Source organism: Penaeus vannamei, chromosome 4 (assembly GCF_042767895.1).
Source record: "Penaeus vannamei isolate JL-2024 chromosome 4, ASM4276789v1, whole genome shotgun sequence".
Lineage (NCBI taxonomy): Eukaryota > Metazoa > Arthropoda > Malacostraca > Decapoda > Penaeidae > Penaeus > Penaeus vannamei.
In genome coordinates this window covers 52,049,504-52,074,503 of record NC_091552.1, presented here as the reverse complement: position 1 = coordinate 52,074,503, position 25,000 = coordinate 52,049,504, and the positions used below count along the sequence as shown (strand labels likewise).

Genomic DNA, 25,000 nt, shown 5'->3' with positions numbered 1-25,000 from the left:
TGACAATAGACCAGTAATACTCACATAATATTGAGTATTTACAATAACAAGTAAATTTCTTGTTCTGCGCAAACCGATGTGCCTCACCCATATTACGAGCAAAAGGGGCCTGAAGAAATGCGCGGGATTTTCAAAAACAAAAATGTTATCGCCTGAATTGCGAACGAAACATTTTGAAATATTTATTCGACACTACATGCACGTGACATTGTCACGAAAGCCAATAGTATTACAGGAAATACTATTAACCAATCACGAGACACCGTGTGTGGAACAGGTATGTATAGTGGTAGAGTAAAGAATTAAGAATCGGCGATATTAAATGAATCGTGTGTCAAAGAGTAAGACAGGAACACCATGCTTAACTAGCAATTACTGGCAAGGTAGCGATTATACTGTATGATAAACGGCGACAAATCCTGGCCAATGAAAACTGAGGGAAATGACGTCAGTATTTCTTGACCAATCAGAACTCGCTATTTTCGGAAAGTGTGCACCGGACAAAAAAAACGTTCAGTGTCTGTCTGTCCACTGTGTGAGAAGGGTTTGGGTGTGAAATGTTGGAAAATATATAGCCGGCTGAAATGTTGATAAATCGCTATTTGCATTTTTCTGCAGAAAAACTACAACATCAACAATATTTGACTAAGTATACGGAGGTACGGCAATAGAAGGTTAGTAAGATTTAAATAGATTATAACGAGAACCGGCATATTACACACATTGCATATTGCACGAATATATATATACTCAAATATTTATAGAGTGCAACTAATTCTTTGTCTTATTTTACAATAAACGCAGGCAGATTATTAACAAACGCAATATTAATGATAAATATTAAACGTTAATTTCTTTTGTCTGTTGCATACATCGCCTTTGAATCGGTGTACAATAACCGCGCGCGCAATCAAATTGCCATAACGAATGGGGACCAGGATGACGTTGCGGGCATGTCACGGAAAAACTTCTGATGGGCGGGTCTCAATCTCAATCTCAACAATAATGAGCAGGGCGCTAAATGAGCGCGGGTGACGGAAAAGACTCGCAACGAGTGCACAAACCTTTTGGGAGTGTGATTTGTCTCGATTTGCGCATAGAAGGGGGCTCTAGCATTATTCCCATCGATAAACTAATGTTAAATGTAGCGTGCGACAGCAATAACTGAAAGAGCGGTGGCTCCATGGAGGACGCCGTGTCCATGCTGCGCAACCGTTCCTGCCCGATGTGAGCAGCACCGCAAATTTTAGGTAAAATTGAAAATTATGTAGGAATGAGGTTATCCGTTTGTGTGACGCGCGGTGATAGAGGGAAATGGACAACGCCATTTTATAGAACGGAAGAAATAGTAGGATGTATTATAGGTTAAGCTACAGCGGGCTCTTATCCAGCTATTAATGACGAAAATGTACCTCGCTCTTCAGGCTCATGGGCGTTCCTTCGCGGCAGACATACACGCTCGGGATATCGGCTATTTTTGTGTAATCAAAATTTATTGCTTTTGTATTGTGAGGCAACCAGACAAAAAGTAAGCCCAGATTTAACCGCACATTAGTAGACCGTAATTATATTGGTGAAACATGCGTCTTTTTTCCGTAGAGTTTAAACAAACACGATTTAAAGCTTTTGTTAGTTGTTTTGATATGTTTTGCTGTGTAAATCATGGAAATTTTTTCCCAGACATATTGCAAATCCTTCGCTTAAGCAACTCTGACGTCGAGAAGTACAAGTTACGTCACTGCTTAAGCAGTCAGATGCGACGGAGAACAATAGCATTACAGCGCTAAACAGCGAAGGAATTATCCATTCCAAAAACAATCGTTTCGAAAGGAGGAGGCTGGCAGAATCTGAAATTTTACCGTTTTTATTGCGTGGAAACCCCCCGTTAGCGACAAACTTGGCCCCGATAGCAGGGGAGGGCATGGAAGGTTCCAGGGGATATGCGGGGTTAAATAGCACTAATAATATAACGCACAGTGTAAATAACCATGGTTATTCACATAACTTTCCATTGTTCCTTTGCCGCAGAATGTGAAGGAGGCAGGGCGCGTCCGGCAGGTATTTTCTATTTCAAGTCTAGGCGTGCTGGCTGCCCGCACCTGCCGCAGGCTTTCTCCCAACGGAGGAGGCCGTGGCGGCACATCTCTAGCATTTTTTCCTGGCTAGTTGCAATTTCACGCAGAAAATCCGTCTCCGAATATGAGCACCCTCCACACTCAGCCATCGCAGCGGCTATGACTGACTTCTGAACGTGACGGTTATTTCGGTTAGGAATACGAATGTCGTTATTCCAGAGGAAGGGAAAATTGACCTTGAGGCCATCGGTGTAACATCGCAAGAGGTGCAAAACCCGCTGACGAGGGTGGGCCACCCTGTTCATCCTGATTATACTACAATCGTCTCTATATACAATACTGCCTATAATAAGGTTAATATGCTGATTCAGTGGGAATCTTAACGAGCTAATTGTAATATGACGCCCGCCGCTCCGACATCGACGATGATTGTGTAACGACGATGATTGTGTAACGCTCTGGCCTGCCGGGAATACGTGGTGGAGGTTTTGTTTCCTTGGCGGGGGTTGGGGGGCGGCAGCCCCCCTAGGGGAGGTCGCAGGGGGCGCAGCCTCCTGCAATGGAAAGTCAAGTGAATAACCATGGTTATTGTCACTGTGAGGTTATATTATTAGGGTAATCTTATATATTACGTCCGCCGCTCCGACATCGTCGCCCCCGCTATTGGGGCCAAGTTTGTCGCTAACAGGGGGTTTCCGTGCAATAAAACCTACATATTTGCATTGTATAGAGTGAGAGGAATCCAACAATACCAAAATCGTCGATATCAGTTATGTGGACGTAATATAGAAAATTACCGTCAGAATATATGACAACGGAGACATGATAGCTTGATGGCTTCCGTAAGAGCACCAATGGCTGTGAAGGTCATGACAAAGGGGGAAAGGGATACTTGCAGAGACAAATTTACTAAGGGGGGGGGAAGGGGATACTCGCAGAGACTAATTTACCAAGAGGGGAAGGGGGGGAGGGATGAAGGGGAGAAATTGAGTTCACGAAGCTCCATTGGGGGAAGGGGAGATGCACGATGTCAATAGCAACCTGTAAATGTCTAAATAAAATAAATACTATTTAAACATCTATAAAAATTGTAATTATTTGAAAGACAAGCCAAAATTTATGACACAGCAACAATAGATAGGCCGCATAATCAAAAAGATGAGCCAAACTTTGTCCGATGGACACCAAATGAAACACCGCTAAAGTAAAGAAGCGCAACTCGCAATGTGTACAAACCCGATATCCGATACAAAAATTTTCCCGAATATAAAATATTATGCTAACCAAAATAACGAAAACATAAAATATCAATTAATTCCCATCCCTCCGCTTATTCGCATGATGTCAGTTTATTTTTTAAAATATTAAAAAATATACAACTCATACCGTCAGTGTGCAGACGAGATGCAGCGTGGAGGAACTAATGAAATCTTTTATTCTCTGCCGGATACACCATTTTTAATATGTGCTTGGCAAAGTACCCGGCAAAGTGAAATTGCATCTAAATTTTATATTATTATTTTGGGAGGTTTTCTCGCACCTACATGAATATATATTATAAAATCATCAGCCATTGTTGCATTTGGGGCATTTAAGGGCTACCGATATGAGGGCATGCGACCAGCATATTCCTTCATGAATTGCCAGTACTTACCATATAAAATATTTTTAATAACACTATTTATCCACTATGATAAAAGATACACTTTTTTTTTCAATTTTCTTTAAAACAAATATGAATATAAAACAAACATTGAAACAAATATCTTTAACTTACCACATGTCACACTGCACACAAAAATTGCTAGGTCCATTCACGTCAAAAGCTTACCGGAAAGTGTTCAAGTGATGAACATTGTGTTGTTCCAACATGGGTGGTAATTAAGGTAAAGAGGCAGTAAGGTTGTTACATTGTTAACAGTGAATCTACGTTATGATAACGAAATTATAAATCATAAAATATATACATTACAAAGAACAATACTTAAAATGTATAAGCATAAAAGGAAGAGAGGAAATGTTAGTAGAAATAGGATTAAATAATGGATTAAAATATTAGTAATGGGTAATGCTTCCACATGAGTTGAAAGTAGTGCAAAGAAAACGTGACATTCGTAGAAAATGCAGTTATAGAAAATGGATTAACAGAAAATGAGACACCTGTAGAAAACGAATTTATAGAAAATGTAGAAATAAACAAGAACTCTGCCTGCAGGAAGTTGATTTGGACAGTCTCTGTGCAGTGCTTAGCGCCGCCATTTTTTTCCATTTAACGGTAAATATAAGTCTGGCTCAACTTAAACTGTGTTCCATCCCACTCTATTTTTTCCGCTCTATAAGATGGAGGTGTCCATTTCTCTCTTTCTACGCGCGTCCATCTCTGTAACCTCAACCAAAGTAATAAATGATTTGCAAAGATTATATTTTATTTTACTCTCATGAGTATTGGCTTATAAATGACTCGTACTGTTTCTTGAAGTAGGATATTCTTTGCTGAATGGAAAAACAATACTGTGTTGATACTGACATGAATATGGATTCCAGGAGGATTCTGAAACTGTTGTCTCATGCACTTCAATAAATCTAGTTTATGCATTTTGGGTTTTTCTGCCATATTATATGTTGTGGGTAAATATTTGATATTTCTTTTTCTTTTACTGACAGTATTCTGATATATAGTCCATTATATGAAATTTAGAAAATTGCATCAATATGAAATCATATATGTACAATATGCTACATAACAAAGACCAGAATAATGATATATAGATGAGGAAAATGGACACCACCACCTTATAGAGTACAAGAAATAGAGTAAGGAAAAACATAATTCCAGCTGCATTGGCCTCATATTTACAGTTAAATGATGAAAATGTCCACTCCATGTCACTGGTCAGAGACTAAGTCCACAGCACCCTCACACAGCCAAGTTCTTATTGTCTGTTTTCTATAGGTTGGCACAAAGTGCAAATAAAGCGAAGTACAAGAGGGCTTACCCCCCAGTCTAGGGAATAGATGGAAGGTAGGAAAGGTTAGCTTAGGTTTTTGGGTTCACATGATACCCTGGTTTTGGGACTGGTCTCTGGAGGCAGCGCTGCTCTTGATAACAACTTCCAATGATGTTACATATGATATTGATAAGAATATATTATACTCTTGTTCATGACCCACAAATTTTCTATATTGCATAAGAGTGTAATGAATGCAGTTTATAACTATTTTACCAATAAGAAAAAGAAACATCTATATTAGATATTGATTTTAATTTTACAGAGCTAGACCACACAAGGGAAGATCCAGAGGTATATGCACCAGTGGACATAGGTCTGCCAGAGAGAAAACCCTCTCGCAAAGCCCAGCTTGGTCAGCGATTAGAGCATGTCAAAGCTCTAAGACGCAATGCAGAGTTAGAGAGCCAAGCACGAAAAGCTGAGTGTAAGTGTACTGTATTTGTGTTACTTTGTGTTACTTTATTTATTTGTTTATTTTAAGAAATCTTCCGGTATGTATGTATGTTTATTTGTTTATTTTAAGAAATCTTCCGGTATGTATGTATGTATTGTAGATTGTATACCGGTTGAAGCATTGTCAATTGTTGTATTTTGTTTCTGATTTTCTCTTTACTCAAAGTTTTAGGCTTCTCTATTTTATGTCTGAAATCATAGATTCTCTCTCTTCTGCATTCAGTCTTCTGGGAAGGAGGAGGAAGTGCTTTCTGCTTTGACATATTTGTGGAATGTCAAAGCAGATGAGGGCATCATTAAGTCCAGTGCCGACGGGTAAACATTTTGGCAAGTGGACATAAAAATGGGATTGTTGGCGCACATCGGCAGTTTCCCCTGTTTGCGCCCTGCTCGATCAGTAGTTTGCGAGCGATATTTAGCATCTAAAAGTTTTTATTTTACTGTAATCTATAAAAATATTAAAATTTTGAAGGTTTACCTTCATTATAAGTGCCATTGCCTAAAATATTTACCATATAAATGAAGCCGCTAGTCCGACGAGCCAGTAGCACAGGAATGGGCATGATATAATACCATAGGTGTTTTGGTCCACAACAGCCATGGCATGTACATACATGCCACCTGTCAGCTACGGGTTAACATGAAATAATAACTCACTGGCATTAGATTTTAACCCATGAAGAAATCATGCATTTTATGTTTGAATTTTGACTTTCAGACACATTTACAAACTCGTCTATTGATTTATCTTTGAGTGTATATTTTTCACTATATTCTTTATTCCAGTGACTTTGGACCTGGATACAGTGAATAATGCGTGGGAGAAAGCAAGCGCTCCCCATCACATTTCAGCTCTTGCACACCACTACGGAATCTTTGGGGATCTCTTTGGGAAGTATGCGTACTTTCGTCCTCGTGTCCCGTTGAGTGTCAGCTACGACTATGATGAACAAACAGTCTCTCCTGTCTATAGGGGCAATGTCTTGAAGCCAAAAGAGGTTTGATTTGATTATATTGCGTTAGACTGTACTTTTTAGCATATGTTAAATTATTGCTTTTTATATTTGATTAAAACTTTATATAAAAAAGATGTTGATTTTATGATTCGTATGATTTGTGGGAAGTTTTGCGAACAGATGTTTTCTGAAGTTTTTTTTTTTTTTTTTTGAATTAATATTTAGCATCCTATCAGACCATGTTTGAATACAGAATATCTTTCTTTTAACCTATATCAGTTTTAATCTACCCAACAAACATAGTAAGATTGATTTATGTGGTACTCCTAGATGCTCAGAATATTTCACTGTTTGGGATAATTAGAATTCAGTTGTGTTGTCTTTTTTGTATAGATAAGAAAATAATGTGATATGGAATATTTTGGTTTATATTTATGAAAATGTGTTGCAACTAACAAACAACCATGTCCACAGACGGCAGCAGAGCCAAAGGTCCAGTTTGAAAGTTCACCAGATGATCTCTGGACCTTAATCTTGACGAACCCAGATGGAAATCTCTATGAAAATGATAAAGAGTGTCTGCACTGGTTTGTGTAAGTCAAGTATTAAAAGTTTACTCGTTTCATAATGCTGGATATGTGATATTTTTAAACTGTTCATCCTTAGTATATATTAACACTTTAGGGAAAACTACTCTGTTGAGGTTTTTGCATAGTGAATTTAAAACAGTAGAAAAGTGGAAACAGACAGGTATTTAAGTAAACTTTAGTGTTTAGCTGTCACAGTCCCCAACATGGTAATATTTTAAAAGTCCTCTTCCTATTCTAACATCTGATGCAAATACTCCAGCGGCAACATACAAGGAGGGAAGCTGGAAACAGGAGAGGTCATTTGCAACTACCTCCAGCCCTTCCCCCCCAGAGGCACCGGTTACCATAGATACGTGTTCGTGCTGTACAAACAGGAGAAAAGGATTGACTTCTCCGAGTTCAAGAAGGAACAGCCTTGGTGAGTTTTCTTTTCTTGGTAGTGGGAAAATATGACTGAAAACACTCATAGCAATTAATTAAGGCATGAAGGAAAGCAGAAAATTGAAAAAATCTGGTTTATATTTAAATGCTAAAAGACTGCAATGTTTCCCAGCTGCAATTACCCCCAAATATTCAACTTTTCCCTTGGGGAATTTTTTTTTATAATTTTTTTAGACCTTCATATCACATCCAAGAAAATATGCATTTTATATTGATATGTCAAATAAGTACTGAGCAGTGTTGTGTCAAGGCAGGAAAAGTTACCCCACATATTTCCATATTATTATTTTTTTCTCTCTTTTTCATGTAAATGAAACACACCTACAACAATGGACATATATTTAGTATTAGCATAATGTATACAGCAGCAAAATATTATTGGTTTTTGGGTGGGTTTTTGGGTGGGTTTTTGGGTGGGTGGGTGGGTTTGTTTCTTGGGGATAGGAAGTATCAGATTTACCCGGCAGTTCGTGAAATCTGACCAGGTAACTGGACTAGAAGTTGCTGTTTGAAAGTTTAGCTGTTTGATAAGAAAATTCAAAATGTGAAGACAAGTCATGAGCTTTCCTGGAAATGTTAAGAGATCTACATTTTGGTTATCTTTACTTCCTGCAGATTATTTTAAAAGCTGATTTTATTGTTTTATGTATTCTCTATGGCTGTTAACTCATTTGCCCCAGAATTTTCCACTCATTGTTGAGCCCTGCAGACAGTAATCTGGCTACAGATTTTGGTGGATTGTTTTGGTTGATGCAAGAGGTATGTGTAGAAATTACACCTTTATCTCATGGTATTTGCAAAGTATCTTTTCACCATTCTTTTAATACAGAGATACTTATAATTGAGAGTTGAAAATATTGGCTTAGCAGCAGCTTTTCTTTCAATCAGTGTTGCAAATTGAGGAAAATATGAAACATCTCAGAAGTAGTGTTTTTGTCCATATGAGATGTCTAAGGTTTAAAGTTTTTGGTTTTCTTTCATAAGACACTTGGAAAAAGAACAGAAGTGAATCTAGTACCTTTTTGAAGCTCAAAAGTGGCTTTTTTTTTGTATGAGGTCAAATTGTGTAGCTTGCCAATATTTTTTCAGTTGCAAAAAGGAGAGCAAGAACAAGAATAATACTCATCACCATTTATTGATATGTATATATTCTATATACATTTACAAATCTCTTTGAGAGTGATATCTCTGGAAATATCCTTACATACAAAGACACAGATGGTTCATGTCATCTTGTCATCCAGTCATGTAATAGAGGAAGCACATCCTGTACTTCCATCCAGGAATTTCCATTACTACATGCTGCGTCATTCCCTGAAATCCGGAAGGGGAAGGTAGAGTGCCTGGTCATCCCCTCGTGCTGTAAGGCTTGATGCCTGGGAGGAAGTCCTGCCGTTTTACTCACTTCAAGTACCTTGGCCAGAGAGTATGAAGATTGCCAGATCATAGAGGTTAAATTTTTTTTTTTTTTTTTTTTTTTTTTTTTTTTTACTTATACCACTTCATTGACTTGCGCATGTAAGGGTACAAATTAGTAATTTGATCCCTGAGGTCCATGCCTTTCAATCCTTCATTGTATTAGATGACATATAAACGCTTGTTCACTCAAGAACCTCCTCAATGGAGTGCCTTTCCCATGCTGTGGTATGAACTGGTGTCCATCCACTACAACACCAGCATACCAGTTGGGGAACTTCTAAAGTTGCCCTGGAGGTCCTTTGGCATGTGGCACCATGTTAGAAAAAATGTTCCCACAGCACCAGCCTTTCTGGACTGAAGGAAGTCTAGGTACACAGAGTTACCCCCCCCCCCCCCCCCCAAGAAAAAAAAAAAAAGGAGAAAAAAAAAAGGAACCCAATTCCATCAGGTCCACAATGGCCTTTTGGGAGGATGTTATCAGAACATGGATGATTATCTCACACGGGCTGTTATTGGCAGAAAGTTTATAAACTTTACAGGCAAATCTGGCCTGCTTGCTCGGGTTGTAAGTGGTGAAGCTGAGGTGGCTTCGAAACCTCCACAGGGATTCATCAATAGAAGTGTCCTAATTGGAAACAAAGACTGTCTTGAATCTGTCACCGAACTGCATCACCTGCCTCAGCTTCCAGAGCTTGACCTCTTCATCATACCCAGCTTCATTATACATGAAGTTCAGATTACAGGTAATCTGTTCAAACCTCTCTTGAGGCATGATGGAGGGGAAAACAGCCATGGTGACCCCTGTGTTTCTTGACCAAAAAAAAGCCAAATGTGGCTTCCAGTTAACCCGTTACCGCCGGTATATTTTGAAGCCGAAAATAAAAGATTCCGGGGGGCTACAAAATCGGCGTGCAGGGCCTCTCATATGTGGGACACCCATCATTACTAGGTTAAGGTTTCCAGTTGATTTCCATCAATATCCCGAAACGAAAATACACTTGAATTTCAAATGTAATTAATGGTTGCCACCTCCTGCCATGCCTGCTGTGCGCCTCATTGGTCTCAGTGAATCTGTAAACAAAGAAATCAAATGAATTAGTACAGGGGTCACCTTTTCCATCTGAATATAGCAGTACAATTCCTTGCATCAGGCTATTCACCATATGTAAAAGTAGGACTCTTTAAAATTTATAAAGCTCTTGTTTTTCTTGTTGATTACTTAACCACATTTTCTCCTCTACAGTTTGTTACTGAAGGAGCGGTCATTCTCCACACTGGATTTCTACCGCCAGATGCAGGACGAGGTGACTCCTGCAGGCCTGGCATGGTTCCAGGCTGACTGGGACTCGTCACTTACAGACTTTTTCCACAATATATTGCGTGAGTTGTGTGTTTGGATGTACCTACTTGGTTGTTGATATTTATTAATTGATAGTTTATCCATTTGTTGAGAATTTATTGGTTGCTTAATTGTGAATAGTGTGATTTTCTTATAATACTTATTATACAGTTTTAAGAATATATATTTATTTGCTTTTGCTTTCCAGAGATGAGAGAGCCGCTTTATGAATATGACTTCCCAGACATGTACATGGCTCCTCAGAAACACTTCCCTTTGAGGAGGCAGTTTGATAGGTAAATACCTAGTGCTATTTTTTGAAGAGGCTTTTTTTTTCTCTCTCTCCCTCCTCCCTCTTTCTTTCTTCCCCCCCCCCCCCCCTCAAGCACAGGCAGTGGTATGAACAAGGCATTGTGAATGAAACCTTTAAATCCATCTAACCTGCTAGCTGTTTAAACTTGCTCTTTTAAGAGGTTTGGCATTATATATAGGCTAATTGTATCCTTTGTGAGATGTAAATATGTGAAATAGCAGTGGCCTTTTGTTTCAGGAACAGTTATAACCAGTAGTATTTTCTGCTGGTATTAATTATTTTAATTCTTGACAGATATCTGGACATGCATCGTGACCCCAAGCAGATTAACAAGGAGATCCTTTTGAAGAGACTAAACGGCATCAACCCCCTGGAGCGCGAACCACCCGTCCACCCCTTCCCAGCCGCCCTGCCCATTGACACCGAACTGACGTCATGGGAGAAGAAGGAAATTAAGAGGGAACGCATTGGGGCTGGGAAATATTATGATCTGTATAGGGGTTCAAACAGGCCCAAGGCATAAGACTTGGTTGGGGGGGATGGTTGGTCGTCTGATAATCACACTCTAGATGTCAAGTGGTCCCTTGATATGGGAGTATGGGGCGAGCTGAAACTGCAGGGGTTGTTGCCCGTCTAGAATTTTAAGCTATTGCTTTTGCCCATGAAGTATTACCATCTATACTAGGGTACAGACAGGCAACATAATAATGAAACTAATACCTCTCAGATCTTTTGGATATGAATTTAGTCTTGCTCCCTCAAGAGATTTTGAAGTCTCATTACACCTTGAAGTGTAATGCAGTTAGTTAAATTATTGACAACTCTGTATATATTTATGTAGATATTTGCCTGCAGATACTGTGTGTAAGGCAGCCCTGGTTAAACTTTATTTTCCTGTAAATTTGTTTTGTATTTAATAAAAATACAATATTGAACAATATGTTTTATTGCCTGAAGTTGCATAGAAATGAATTAAATATGGACAAATTTGTGCTATTTTCCATGACATAAATGTCAAATCAACCAAAGATGGATATGAAGACCATACTTTTCATGGTGAACAGGCATGGAAATTACTCCTTATAAAGCTAATGAAGAGGAAAATTGTTAGTTTCTACACTATTTGGCCTTATTTGCACCGATGAATACATTGCATTTGCTGATGGTCACAAATTATTGATATTTCACCTGTTCTGAACGTTTTCATCAATAACCAGAGCTGAGAAAATCTCATTTAATGCCAAACCTTACTCATTAGTATCATCTGATGGATTTCATAATCAAATTAAAATAATCTGCACAATCTGATCCACCTCTATGCTCCACATGCTGTCTGTCTTTCAGCTACACACATCATACTATCCTGTCCCCACTTCACAGCAACACGCATCTCTGCTCTTCCTTACTTGCTCTCACTCCCCTGACTCCCAACCTATCTGACATCCTCTCAGAACCCCCTACCTTTTCTTTTGACAACTTATTCTCCTTCCTTAGATGCATAAATATCATCTATTTGATCTAATCACCCTCTATCCTTATCCCTCCCCCTCCTATCAGTAACTACTCTACTCTATTTACTACCCCTCTTTCTACCCCTTATACTACCTACTGTCTTACCATATGACCGTTGAAACTTTAGTAACTTTGCCCTTTTCATCACAGTACTGTACCATAGTTCTATAAGAACTCTGTCTAACACATTTATTTGTTTAAAACATTAAACATTGAAGTAATCTGGCAAGTAGTTTTGATAACTTCAGCCTATAAAGTTCCACTGCTTTGAAAATTCATCAGACACACTATCTACCTTGACCTATTCGTAGCTTCAAGCAACCTTCTACGCTATTCTTGATCTTTTATTCAGCTATCATTCATTCATTATTCTTCCTCTTATCCTTTCTTTCATTCATTTACTTACTCCTCAATTCCACCCCCAACCCATGTCCATTGTTATTGCAGGAGTGCATAAGAGACGGACTGAGCCATACTTTTGGCCTCAGCTCTTGGCTCAACTAGTTTTGCAAGAGCTTAACTTCAATCCCTTCTATCCACTTCCTAAAGTGTAAGAGCTGTACCGATAGGATGAAAGGCTGGCTTTGTGACAGTTGGGAACGGCCTCGGGGAGCCATGGGCATGGACTTCCCTTGCTTAATCACCTAGCCTTGACCCCTTATGGGGACGCTGAGGGGTAGACCGTTCCTCTTCCTCGAATATCTCACTATGTCCAATAATGGTTTTGTGCCCTTATTAGGGGCATTAAGGCTTGTCCTTTCATAAACTAGTTTATCTAGGTCTGACTTCTCTGGTTTCCCCGACCACTGCCTCTCCTTTGATCAGGGCCCTCCCTGATGCTTTCTGTCAAATCTATCCATTCAGAATCAACGACCCAGGTCATTACCCAGCCTTCAGAATACATGCCTTCATCTCTACCAACATCCTCCACTCCATCTGCACAGTCTTCATGTTCTATCCCCTCCCTTAATACTACTATTCATCCTTACTGTCGTCTTCCCTCACCCTCCTCCTCCCACCCTCGTCCTTCTACTACTTCAACACTATAACCTTTTTGAGTATTCTCTTTAGGCCAGCCAAGTGGGATCGATTCTTTGTGATTTTCCCTACAGCCCCTTACTCTGACAATATCTTCCAACGTCTCCAAAATCAAATAGGCAAAGTTTCCTTCCGCAGCCTAACCGATCGTTCACACTGTGTAATACCTACAACTGAGTCCCAAGATCGTACGTTACCTACTCTGACTGACCTCGCTGGCATACCTATTCCTGCTCACCTCACTCCCTATCCTGGAACCGTTTCCATCTCCCGACGGAGTGCCATGTCTGTGACAAGGATTGATCTGACTATGAAAACGACCTGCTTGCCTACTACGCTAGTCCTGCACTACACTAGTCATGAACCGTTGACATGACATCCCCTATGATGTTTATAGTGGCGGAATGTCCTATCTTGTGCGACCATTTCGACTCCTTCCCTGTCAATGTCAGAAATGTTAGCGTTTTGGCATCCTGCTAAGCACTGTTGCCTCACAGCCCGCTGCCCTCTATGTGCCCAATCTGGTCATGGCCATACACAATCATGCACGTGAGCCAATTGCGGTGGATGAGGTAGCAGTTCTCAGATTCTCGCTGCTTATTCTAACGCTGTCCTTCGCTCCGCTCATCTCCCTTCTTCTCAAGATGTCTCAACATCACCCACAGTATCTCCTGCCAACCCCTTGCAGAGCTCTTACCTCTACTCCCTCTCTCCTCCACTCAAATTCTTTTCCGTCTAAATCCAGATACTCCAATCTCTACCACATCCCCGATGCTTACCCCTCCTCTTTTTCCTGCTTCACCAGGCATTCTAAAAGTTCCACTCCATCTCATACCACATCCTCTCCTACACCCACCTCTCCTCTGCTCCTCGGATATCCGTTTCCTCTCTACCTCTCCAAAGAAAACCTGTTTCTCTGACATGCCCACCCAACTCCCCTTCATAAACTTGAGGACATCCAAAACCTCCTAATCAGGACGAGAACGACCCTCTCTCATCCACCCTCCACCCCCATTCCCTCTTAATTCAAATTGATTGCCAATATCCATCCTCCTCAAGTTCTTCCAACCCCTCCCACTCTCTCCCAACACAACCCATCCTTCCCTTCTCCTTGTGCACCATCCCCTCTTCTTTCCCCATCATCTTTGGCGCTCTCACCTGGATACTCACGAGAATACTTCGTCACCACAGTGATGATCTCTGGATTATTATCCTTCTACTTCACTAATTTATATCCTTAACAATCGGCGATTGCTGCACATTGTTCCTTTTCCTTCCTCAGACACAGAGATTCTACTCCATTTTATCTATTTACCCTTCGGCCTTAACCCCCTTCCCCCTTACACTAATCCCCGCCTTACTCCATTTGCTCCAACACCTTTCCCCTTTTCACCACCATACTGCCCTATAGCGCACAATGACGTTTGACGTTTAACACATTTTGCTCTAATGTTTTTATTAACGAAACATCACAAAATAGGAGAAAACGCAGGGGCACCAACACAGGAACAAACACGGGGACACAGGTCAACAACATACACCGGGACAAACACAAACACACGGACAAACACTGGAACTACGGACACGGACGCTGGAGCAAACACACACGCACGCACGTACACGCACGCACACGCACACGCACACATATAAACACAGGCACGCGCGCGCGCGTGCGGACACGGCAGCAAAGGCACACACATGGACACGGACACGAACTAACAGACACAGATCACAGGAACAAACACGGGGTTTCACTTCTTGTCCTTTCCTGATATTTTTTTTCTGTTCACTTCTGGCTAATTCTTTTCCTATTTATCTCTCCTCCGTAGAACGCTGATATGTTTTATCTAAGTATATGTAAAGGACGTCACTTCCCCCGGCCCGTGAGGAAGGTCGAGTCCCGACATAAAATAAATAAAGAATTGAAGAATAGGTAACCTCAAACTATCCATAAGTAATGTCAAGTTCGCTGTTGAAAAGGACATTCAACCCACAAAAATATTAAGGGTGAGGGGAGAGGGTGGACAAGACCTAAAACATTTCCGAGTTAATTGCGAAATAAGCAAACTGAAAACCGCTTCACGAAAACTCTCAACCCTACCCTGGTTCTTGACGGAACCGAACCTGAAACAGTTTTGGTTCGTGGAGCTTCACGGACTTAGCTCATTCGGTAATTACATAGTCACCAGTTTAAGGCAAGCCGATGATTTACAGCAACAATGCTTTACTATTATAGAAACCCCACAATCCGCAAACTAGACTTGTTGAAATGTAGTTAGCGTATTACGGATTTTTCTACCATAGTGTCAACACGGTAGAGCGTTTTACCATACACTTCCCCATGGTATCATATGACCTTCGATGTCTAGCACATTTGTTTGTTTTAATAACCGTTAACCATTACTCCTTAACTTTCCCATTTTTCGTTTAATTTATTATTATTATTTGCCAGTTTTATCAACCAGTTGTCTTAATGTGCATTACTTTGTTTTCTTCTTTCTTTAACATTTATGTGCCGTTTTTTTTTCTTTTCTTTTCTTTTCTTTTTCTTCCCAACATCCATACAGTGACCGCAGTGGTTTGCCTTTCTTTGTACAACAGGAAATATTTCTATAAACTGTTACCGGAAGCTAATTGAGATATATGATTATATTATATCATATCATGTTGCTAATATCAACCAAGGCCAGACCCATGGTTTAATTGAGGGTTTGATCAATATGTATCATTTCCTGTTATTAGTGCATGTTGGAAGTGGTATTTCAAGCTTCGGCTCTTAATGTATTTTGAAGACATTTTTCTCGCATTATGTCAAATCGATTTCTCTTCTATTAATTTACATAAGTTGTATCCATATAATAAATATTTCTGTTTAGTTGTTATATTACAAATCTGTTATCAAGATATTTCAGTTTCGCTATTGGTTTATGATTTTCAATAGACTTTGGTATATGGAAAATGTTTGCATTTTTTGGCAGATATCAGAGGTGGATTGAATGAAACGAAGACGGGTATTTATTCCAGACATTTATTTTGATAAAATCTGAGTACACTTAGAAAAGTAGTTAAAGCTTGAAAAAGCCAAAAAATATGACTTATTTGCAAGATGAAATATATATACCACAGGAAAATAGTGCACATACGTCCCTCAGAACAAATATATATTACAGTATTTCTTATTTACACTTTAGTATAGTATACAAAAGTAATAGGTAAATAGTCTATGTACAAAAAATATACATCGCATTACCTCATACAACAGGAAATGAATAGGCTTTTCATTCATGCATATGTCTGTCTGATAGTTATATATTAGACAATAACTCACTTTATATATTTGAATACATTTATATATATGCATATGCTGCATGTACATGTGTATATATGCTTATACTTATGCATGTGTTTATGAATTTGTGTGTGTGTGTGTGTGTGTGTGTGTGTGTGTGTGTGTGTGTGTGTGTGTGTGTGTGTGTGTGTGTGTACACATATGCGTAAAGATATATATATATCATTATTTTAATATTTGTTTCAATACTTATTAGTAAAGTTTACATATATTAAACCATGCAACACACAAATATTTTCATATAGGCACTTGGAATATGCATATTATTTATCATTTTATGTGGAAGACCTCGTAGTATACATAGTAATAACATTTTTAAAGTCTTACTGTCATATTATTATTCTTTATTCTGCAAGTAACAAGAAGAGAGATGCAGTATATTTACACTGATAACCTTTTAAAATTTTAGAATTTGATATTATATGATAACCTATTTCTGGGAGAATGTTCGGAATGTTGCAGCTTAATGTAGACAATCACTGCAATCAATCAATATATTAAAATATTTGATAAAAAAAAACAATTTATATAACAAAGTGGATATACTGATATGTGAATGAGCAACACATCAAAACGTATAAAATATGTATGCCATATATATACTGTATATATGTGTATATACGTGTATATACATACATATACATATACATACACATTTATAAATTTAATCAATCATTTATTCATCTGTTTATTTATTCATATTAACAGAATCTTTAAAACACTGGTCCAATAACACAAAAACACTGAATTTCAGCAAAATAATCAAATTCATTCATATCTGGAGCAATAACATTTATATATTTGTAGTATATATTGACAGGACACCGCAATCTCAACTATGTACACGCGCTCCTTTTGCCATTTTCATTGACAAACAATTCATTCAGTAATATCAAGTAATGTTTCTCAGGTATAACAAAAATCGAAAAAAAAAGTGACACACAAACTCCTTTGGGGATTTTTGTACATATATCTCTGTCTCAAGTGGAAGCAACTCCGCTTTATTCCTCCACATTGACAGTTTTAGTAACTTTAGCACAGACGTGTGTCTTTGAAAGCATATGTATATATATGTACACGCAAGAAAATGTATTTGTATTGTGATCCCGTACAAACCGACGGCATCTCTCAATGCTTATATTTTTTCTCTCTCTGACAACAGGAACCTACCGCTTCCCAAACACTTTTTTCATTGCAAACACTGGTATATTTTCGTTGCAAATCGCAAACGCCCTATATCCTTTCACTGCAGACTTCGCACACACATATCTGTTCCAAAGCCCTTAGAACTGATATCCTTTCGTTGCAAACACCATAGTCCTTCTCTTGCAAACCCCCAAAACGAATATTTCTTTCGTTGCAAGGGCCAAACACTGCTATCCATTCGTTGCAAGCACATTAATCCTTCCATTGCAAGCCCCAACCACTAAATAATATCCATCCGTTGCACAAACTTCTCTAAACTTCTCCAACTCCCGTCCCCGTACTACGCCAGCCTCCTTCCAAGAAACCCAGTCATTAAGAGGAAGCCCGCACGGAGGATTCCACCGCAGGTCAACACTCGCTCTCCTGCTCTATGGGCGACAGGGACTCGCTGGCAGTCTGGGTGGTGGAGGCAGAGGTCGATCTCGTCTCTGACGGCGGACTCGCGTCGGTGACTTCCTCTGACTCTTCTTTTGACTTTGCTTCTTGTTGCTCCTGCTGTTCATGCTGTTCCTGATGCTGTTGTTGCTGTTGCATGAGCAGTCGTTGTTGCAGCTGTAATTGCTGTTAGGGTTAGATAGGTTAGAGACGTTATTAATTTAGAAATTAATTAGAAACTTATTTTGAATTTAGAAATGAATTGGAAACTCATTTTGAATTTTAAAAAAATGAATTGGATGCTTAATTTGAATTTAGAAATCTGGAAACATATATTTAGACATGAATTATGATAAATGTCTTTAAATGCTAAATCTACTTTTATCCATTTAATTCTGTTTATTCATTTCGCTTCTAAACCTGCTAGAGGCCGTCACGAATTTCGACAGAGTCAAGAGCGCTTCGGGGCGGCCTATACCTTGGCGTTGGCGAGCGCCTGGTGCCTGTAGTGGGACGCCAGGAGCTCGAGCGAGGCCAGGTAGGCGGCGGTGGACGAGGCCGAGCTCTGCTTCTCCGCCTGCTGCCTCTGCTCCTCGCGGCGTACGGGCGAGGGCGACCGAGACCCTCTGGAGGCGTGTGGGCGTCCCGTGGGCGTGACGGAGGGGCGCGGGAGGGACAGGCTGTGCGTGCGGAGGGCGGGTCTGGGGCGCGGGAGCACGGCGGTGCGGCCGTCCCACGTCGGCGCCTGCAGCGTCTTGCGGATCACGTCGACGACCCTGGGCGCGGTGGAGGGCGCGCCGCCCGCCGCGCCGCCGCCCGCGCCGTCGTGGGGGCGCGTCGCGTGCACCAGCACCGGGTTGATGGCCTCCGTGAGCAGCATGACGTTCTCCGTGAGGGCGGCGAGGCCGAACACGTCCTCGTAGAGCGGCAGCGGCGCCGTCCTGCGGTGCACGGGCACCAGCAGGCCGCCCTGGCTGCTCACGAGCGCCGCGGCGTCCGACATGTGGCGCAGGCGCAGCGGCTTGGGCGGGCGCGGCGGCGGGCGGTCGGAGGCGGCGCGCGCGCGCCCGCCCGCCGCGTCGCCCTTGTTGATCTCGATGACGGTGACGTTGGCGTCGCCGCAGCGGCGCTCGTCCTCGTCGCTGGGCGCGGCGGACGACGACGCGGGCGACGGCGGCCCCGAGTGCGGCGGCGACGGCTCCTTGCTGCTCACCTCGGGCGACGAGTAGCCCGACGACGACGACCCGTCGGTCGCCGCCGCCTCCTGCGGCTCCTCGCGCCGCCCGCCCTTGCCCCAGCGCTCGGCCGGCGCCGCGCGGGGCGGCTTGGCCACGGGCGGCGCCGCGGCGTCGGTGCGGTAGCGCGGCGCGACGCTGAGGTTGGTCTGCGCGCAGGAGGCGCGGCGGCGCACGGGGCGGTAGGCCTCGGTCTGGCAGCCGGCCGTGCGGAAGGACGGCACGCGCAGCACGATCTTGTTGCGCTGTAGCTCGCCGCGCGGAAGGCGCTCGAGCAGCGCGCGCGAGTCCTCGAGCGCCTCGCGGTGCGCCACCTCGTACTTGGAGGGCTTGGAGGGCGCCCGCGGGCCCTTCTTCAGGATGCCCTTCGGCGCCTTCGCGTCCGCCGCCTTCGCGCTCTCCGCGATGTTCTCGTCCGACTTGGTGGCGCGCAGGAGCGGCGGCGCGCCGTGGTCCAGGATGTTGGTCAGGACCTCCTCCAGGCGCCGCAGGTTGGCCGCGCTGTCGCCCTCGGCGCGCTTGCGCTCGGGCTTGGCGGGCGCGGCGTGGGCGGCGGCGCCCGGGCGCGCGAGCGTCGTGTTCTTGCCGGCGAGGCGCGGCGGCTTCTCCAGCAGCGACGAGCGCGGCGGCTTCCGCGCCTCGGGCCGCGGCGGCTTGGCGGCCTCCGGCTTGGGCGGGCGGCGGTCCTGCGGGCGCGTGAGCGACGCCTCGCGCGAGGACTCGCCGTCGGAGTGCGGCGGGAGGATGCTGCGCGGCTGCGGCGCCGGCCGCTTGCGGGTGTTCTTGATGTTCTCCTCGATGACCGGCAGTGGCAGCGCGCGCTCGAGCGCCGTGATGCGCTTGGCGATGCCCGGGTGCGCGTCGCGCAGCAGGCTCTCCGTGCGCACCGGCGGCTCCGGCGCGATCTCAGCGGCGCAGATCTGCGCGCTGTCGTAGGCCAGCGCGTCCTCGTCGCGGGCCGCGCGCGGCTCCTCGTCGTCGTAGTCCTGCGGCGGCCGGTGCACCAGGGGCGTCGTCTGCAGCTTGGGCTTGGGCTTGATGGGCGGCGGGGGCGCCGGGCCCTTGGGCTTGACGACGCGCACCGCCGGCCTGCTGACGGGGCCGAAGGACGTGAGGACCTTCTTGCCGTCGAGCAGGCGCTCCTGCACGCTGGCGGCGCGGTGGACGTGGGCGGCGAGGCCCCCGCCGGGAGGCAGCTCCTGGAAGGACGACACGAGGCTCTGCTCGGACACGCTGCGGTCGCGCGGGAAGGTGCCCACCTCGATCACGGGCGCCGCGTCCAGGTCGTCGAGCGAGCAGGCGTGGAACTTGCGGCTGAGCGTGGCGGCGCCCGCGTCCTCGCCCAGCAGGAGGCGCCCGCTCACCGAGTTGGAGCGGTGGATGCGGCGGGCGTTGGGGCGCGCGTACTGCGACGACAGCGTGCTGAAGGGCAGCTCGGGGCACACGACGGGGCTCGGCCGCGCCGGGTACACGTCGGGCATGCTGGCGTCGCGCCGCACGGCGAAGCTCTGCGCGCGCTGCGGCCGTTGGTGCACGCGGGCGTAGCGCGGCGTGGCGAAGGACGCGTGGCGGGCGGGCGGGCGTCGGCTGCCGTCGGGGAAGTCCGAGAGGAGGTCCAGGCCCATCGGGTAGAGGGCCGTCGGGTTCTTATCCTCCTCGGGGTGGTAGACCCAGGCGGACGAGCCGGCCGGGTCGGGCAGCGCCAGCACGTCCTCGAGGGGCGGCGGCGCGTCAGGACCCCCTTCCTGCGGACACGAACGGCTCGTTAGGACACAGCGGGCAGTGGGGGGAGCACGGGGGGGGGTGAGAAGAGAGCGTGGCAAAGGACCAATCTATTTAATCTATTTGAAATGGTTTGTGGTTTGGTCTTCTTATTTTGTGTAGGTTTGTCCATCTCTCTCTGGAGAGAAGTGTCTGTCAGTGACTTTTAAAGCTACAAAAAGAAAGAAATAAATGAATGAAAAATATAATTTGATACTGCTAATGGACGTAATAGTAGTAAATGGAATAGAATTAGCTAAAGAATTAGCAGTAGTAAAACTGGTATTAGTAGTAATGCTAACGATGATAATGATAATGATAATAATAATGATAATAATAATAATAGTAATAATGATTATAATGATAACGACAATTATAATGATAATGGTAATAATAGTAATAATAATAATAATAATAATAATAATAATAATAATAATAATAATAATGATAATAACAATATTAATAACAATGATAAAAATAGTAATAACAAGAACAATGATAATAAAGGGAGAAAAAATATAATAAGAGATAAAAACGATAATAACAGCATAATAACAATAATAACAGTAACGAAAGAGAGGGGGAGGGAAGGAAAGAGAGAGAGAGAGAGAGAGAGAGAGAGAGAGAGGGAGAGAGAGAGAGAGAGTGAGAGAGAGAGAGAGAGAGAGAGAGAGAGAGAGAGGGAAAAAAATGAGTACAAGCAGAAAAAGAAGAAAAAAAATGCGAGAAAGAGAGAGAGGGAGTGAAGGTAAAGAAAAAGGAATATAAGTATAAAAAGAAGAATAAAAAAGAGAGAAAGAAAAAGAGAGAACTAATAAACGATAATAATTAGAATGAAATGAATCACTGAAACAAAATGAAAATTGCAGAAATTAATGCAAGCTTTACTCAACTAAAACACAATGGGGGAAAAGATAAAGAAAAAGGAAAATCCATATGATCCCATGAAGCCAAAAAAGTTCTACTCACCCTCATGAACCGCTGAAGAACTAGAAGGAGGAGTTAACAGCTGGTCCTTAGAATCATGCAGAAGTGTCATGCACAGGTGGGCAGAAAGGACAGAACTCTCGACCATCTGAACTATACGTAGGTGATCAGTCAGTGCTGGATTAAGTACTTGTACCGTTCATGCAGTGTGGAAGGGGTCATGCTTTCATGTTTCAATTTTCAGTATATATATATATTTTTTCTTTTTTTGAGGGGGAGGGAGGGGAAGGTGAGAGGGAAATTTCTGTTGTCTGGATCTTCTTGAAGTAGCGATCGGGATGTATGCATTCTTTTTTCTCTCAATGGTGTCATTACCGGCGTTTTCATCACACGGTGTTTGTGCATTCCGCTGTCACCGCGGTTCTAGAGAAGTCTGGGTGCGGCCGTTCTGGTCATAGAAAACGGTCGTGGCTGAAGGTCTGCCAGTCGACAAGAGATTAGTCATTCATTCCTTGCATTGCTGCTGGGTTGACAACATGCCTTTGTGTCACCACGGGGAAAGTGTGTGTTGGGAGAAGGTGGGAGGGAGGGAGGGTGGGTAGAAGGGAAGGAGGGTGGGAAGGAGAGGCAGTAGAGAGAGGAGAGGAGAGGGAAGGAAAGGAGGGAAGGAGGGAAGGAGAGGAGAGGAGAGGGAAGGAAAGGGAAGGAAAGGAGGGAAGGAGGGAAGGAGGGAAGGAGAGGAGAGGAGAGGAGAGAAGGAGAGAAGGAGAGAAGGAGAGAAGGAGAGAAGGAGAGAGAGAGAGAGAGAGAGAGAGAGAGAGAGAGAGAGAGAGAGAGAGAGAGAGAGAGAGAGAGAGAGAGAGAATTGTTAGCAGCGGTGAAAGAGAAGGAAAGAGCTGTGTCATAAAATCAAACCTAAACCTGACTTTTCTCCCTCTGTCGCCACCAGCATGCTCATTCGACCCAGGTCAGCCAAACAGCTATACTTGACCTCGAAAAAAATGACTCCTCATCCTAGAACACTATCCTAGAAGTCCTGTCATACTAGCAGCGAGGGAAGGACGGGCATCGCGCTACAAAGATGCATTTAGAGGTGCGAGGTTTGGTCTTTCGCAACCATCCATATCCTCTTTACTTAGAAAGACTGGCAATTAGTTTGTATCATACTCTTTCTCGTCTTCTACCGAGTGAAAGGTCGCGGCAGAGTTCGTAATCTGCTTTGGGGGGAATGAAGGAGGGAATCAGACTGCCATGCGAAAGGAGACAGATAGATAGTTTGTCTTTGGTTTATTTGCTGTGTGAAAAATGTACACAAATGTCGCCGACAGTTTGTGTGGGAATGGGATAACAATGTACAAGAGGGAGTACATGAGAGTACATGAGATTGAGCGTTTGTGGCACTCTCCTGGCTGGTGGAGCGGGTGCCAGCCGAGCCACAGGAAGTGTTCTCGAGAAAAGAGCGTGAGTGTCCCGGCGAGCGTGACGCAAGGCGCGTCCGCTGGCAGCACGTGGGTCGCCCCGTCACTCGCTTCGCTTTGCACTGAGATTCTCGGTCTCCCGCCACCGGCGTCCGTGAGCACGAGGCTCAGGGGCGGCGCCCGGGGGGTGAGGGGACTGCACCTGTTAGGGAAGGACTACGACTAAGGAAGCGAGGGGCCTCAGTCCAGGTCCACCACGAAGCCCCCTCCGGCCTGCGGGGAGTACTGGACCACGGCGCACGACTCCCACCCACCCGCCGACGTCGCGCGCATGTTGCGGGACCCGCTGGAGGTCTTGGGCGTCGGGGGGTCGGGCGGCGGCGCCGTCGGGCGCACCACCTTCGGCCGCGGCGTCGTCTGCAGGTGGCAGCTCTCGGGGATGGAGTAGATGGAGGTGCTGCGGCTGGAGGAAGGCGCCCGGGAGTTCCTGCGGGAGTGCGCGAGCGGCTGGAGCTGCGCCTCGAAGCCCACCAGGTCTGGGCGCGCGGCGTCGGTGCAGGGGCCGGGGCGGGCGGGGTGGAAGGAGCTCTTGGACGCCTTGGACAGCGTGGACGTGCGCGAGTGGCCGTCGGCGCCGGGCTCGCGCGCCGCGAACTGCTGGTTCTGCCGCATCTCGTGCACCACCTCCGGCAGGATGAACTGCCACGCCGAGCGGTGGTTGCGCAGGAAGTACGGCACGCAGCTCTCGGGCGTCTCCGGCTGCGAGGACGGGTTGTCGATGCCCGTCTGGCTGCCCCTGGAGCTGCCGCCGCCGCCGCTGCCGCCGCTCAGGAGCCGCGTCCTACCGCTAGTGCTACCGCCACCACCACCATCTGCCTCACCGTGATCACCAACACCACACATGCCATGCACTTGCACTCCGCCACCCACACTACTGGTTCTCCTCTGCGCCCTCGGCGCGGCCACCTCCCCGGCGCCCGCGGAGGAGGGCGACCGCAGCCGCGGGGGGGTGTGTACCTGGCGGTGATGCAGGTCCTCCTCCGAGAGCGACCTGGTGACCGGCATGCGCCCCTTGACCCTCGGGCCGCGGACCACCACGCAGAACAGGTACTGCGCGCCGAAGAAGCTCACGACGATGCCCATGGCCGTGACGACGGTGGTCAGCCAGAACGCTGCGGGGGAGAGGGCGTCAGAACGGGTGGCGCGGAAGGCCCTACAGAATAAGACAGAAAATTGACATTGCACGAACTCTATTTCTCAAAGACTGGAGGCGTGAACCGACCTATAAGCATCGTGGTCTCCTGGTTGTTGCCGACGATGGCGCGCACGTCGCTCTCCGACAGGAACACGCCGTTCTCGCCGACCTGCGGGATACGGGAGGGTTAGTCGTCTCACTTATTCTCTCGCTCTTCTTTGTCTCTCTCTTTTTATATCTGGCTTTCTTGCTCTCTCTCTCTCTCTCTCTCTCTCTCTCTCTCTCTCTCTCTCTCTCTCTCTCTCTCTCTTTCTCCCCTCCCTCTCTCTCCCTCCCATCCTAACACCCACCCTTCCCACCCATCCACCCTTCCCACCCATCCACCCT

General features: G+C 44.8%; 2 protein-coding genes across 3 annotated transcripts in view; one reads left to right on the top strand and one right to left on the bottom strand.

Moving 5' to 3' along the window:
* The window catches only part of mRpL38 (mitochondrial ribosomal protein L38), a 12,570-nt gene extending 1,035 nt beyond the window's left edge, over positions 1 to 11,535 (top strand). Inside the window, exons 2-8 of the mRNA XM_027372806.2 lie at positions 5,349 to 5,510; positions 6,326 to 6,537; positions 6,970 to 7,088; positions 7,345 to 7,503; positions 10,189 to 10,325; positions 10,493 to 10,580; positions 10,892 to 11,535. Of these exons, the coding sequence (XP_027228607.2) occupies positions 5,349 to 5,510; positions 6,326 to 6,537; positions 6,970 to 7,088; positions 7,345 to 7,503; positions 10,189 to 10,325; positions 10,493 to 10,580; positions 10,892 to 11,120 (1,106 nt within the window). The 3' untranslated portion in view covers positions 11,121 to 11,535. The remainder of the gene's footprint in view (positions 1 to 5,348; positions 5,511 to 6,325; positions 6,538 to 6,969; positions 7,089 to 7,344; positions 7,504 to 10,188; positions 10,326 to 10,492; positions 10,581 to 10,891) is intronic.
* Positions 11,536 to 16,159: 4,624 nt separating this feature from the next.
* LOC113820465 (serine/arginine repetitive matrix protein 1) overlaps positions 16,160 to 25,000 on the bottom strand; it is a 14,290-nt gene continuing 5,449 nt past the window's right edge. The window contains exons 4-7 of one of the 2 annotated variants that reach the window (XM_070121219.1): positions 24,701 to 24,782; positions 24,436 to 24,590; positions 18,556 to 21,057; positions 16,160 to 18,263 (exon numbers count right to left, since the gene is read on the bottom strand). In XM_070121219.1, the coding sequence (XP_069977320.1) occupies positions 18,051 to 18,263; positions 18,556 to 21,057; positions 24,436 to 24,590; positions 24,701 to 24,782 (2,952 nt within the window). In that variant the 3' untranslated portion in view covers positions 16,160 to 18,050. Of the gene's footprint in view, positions 18,264 to 18,555; positions 21,058 to 22,042; positions 23,663 to 24,435; positions 24,591 to 24,700; positions 24,783 to 25,000 lie in introns of those variants that run through there. The other variant, XM_070121220.1, reaches the window with a different exon arrangement.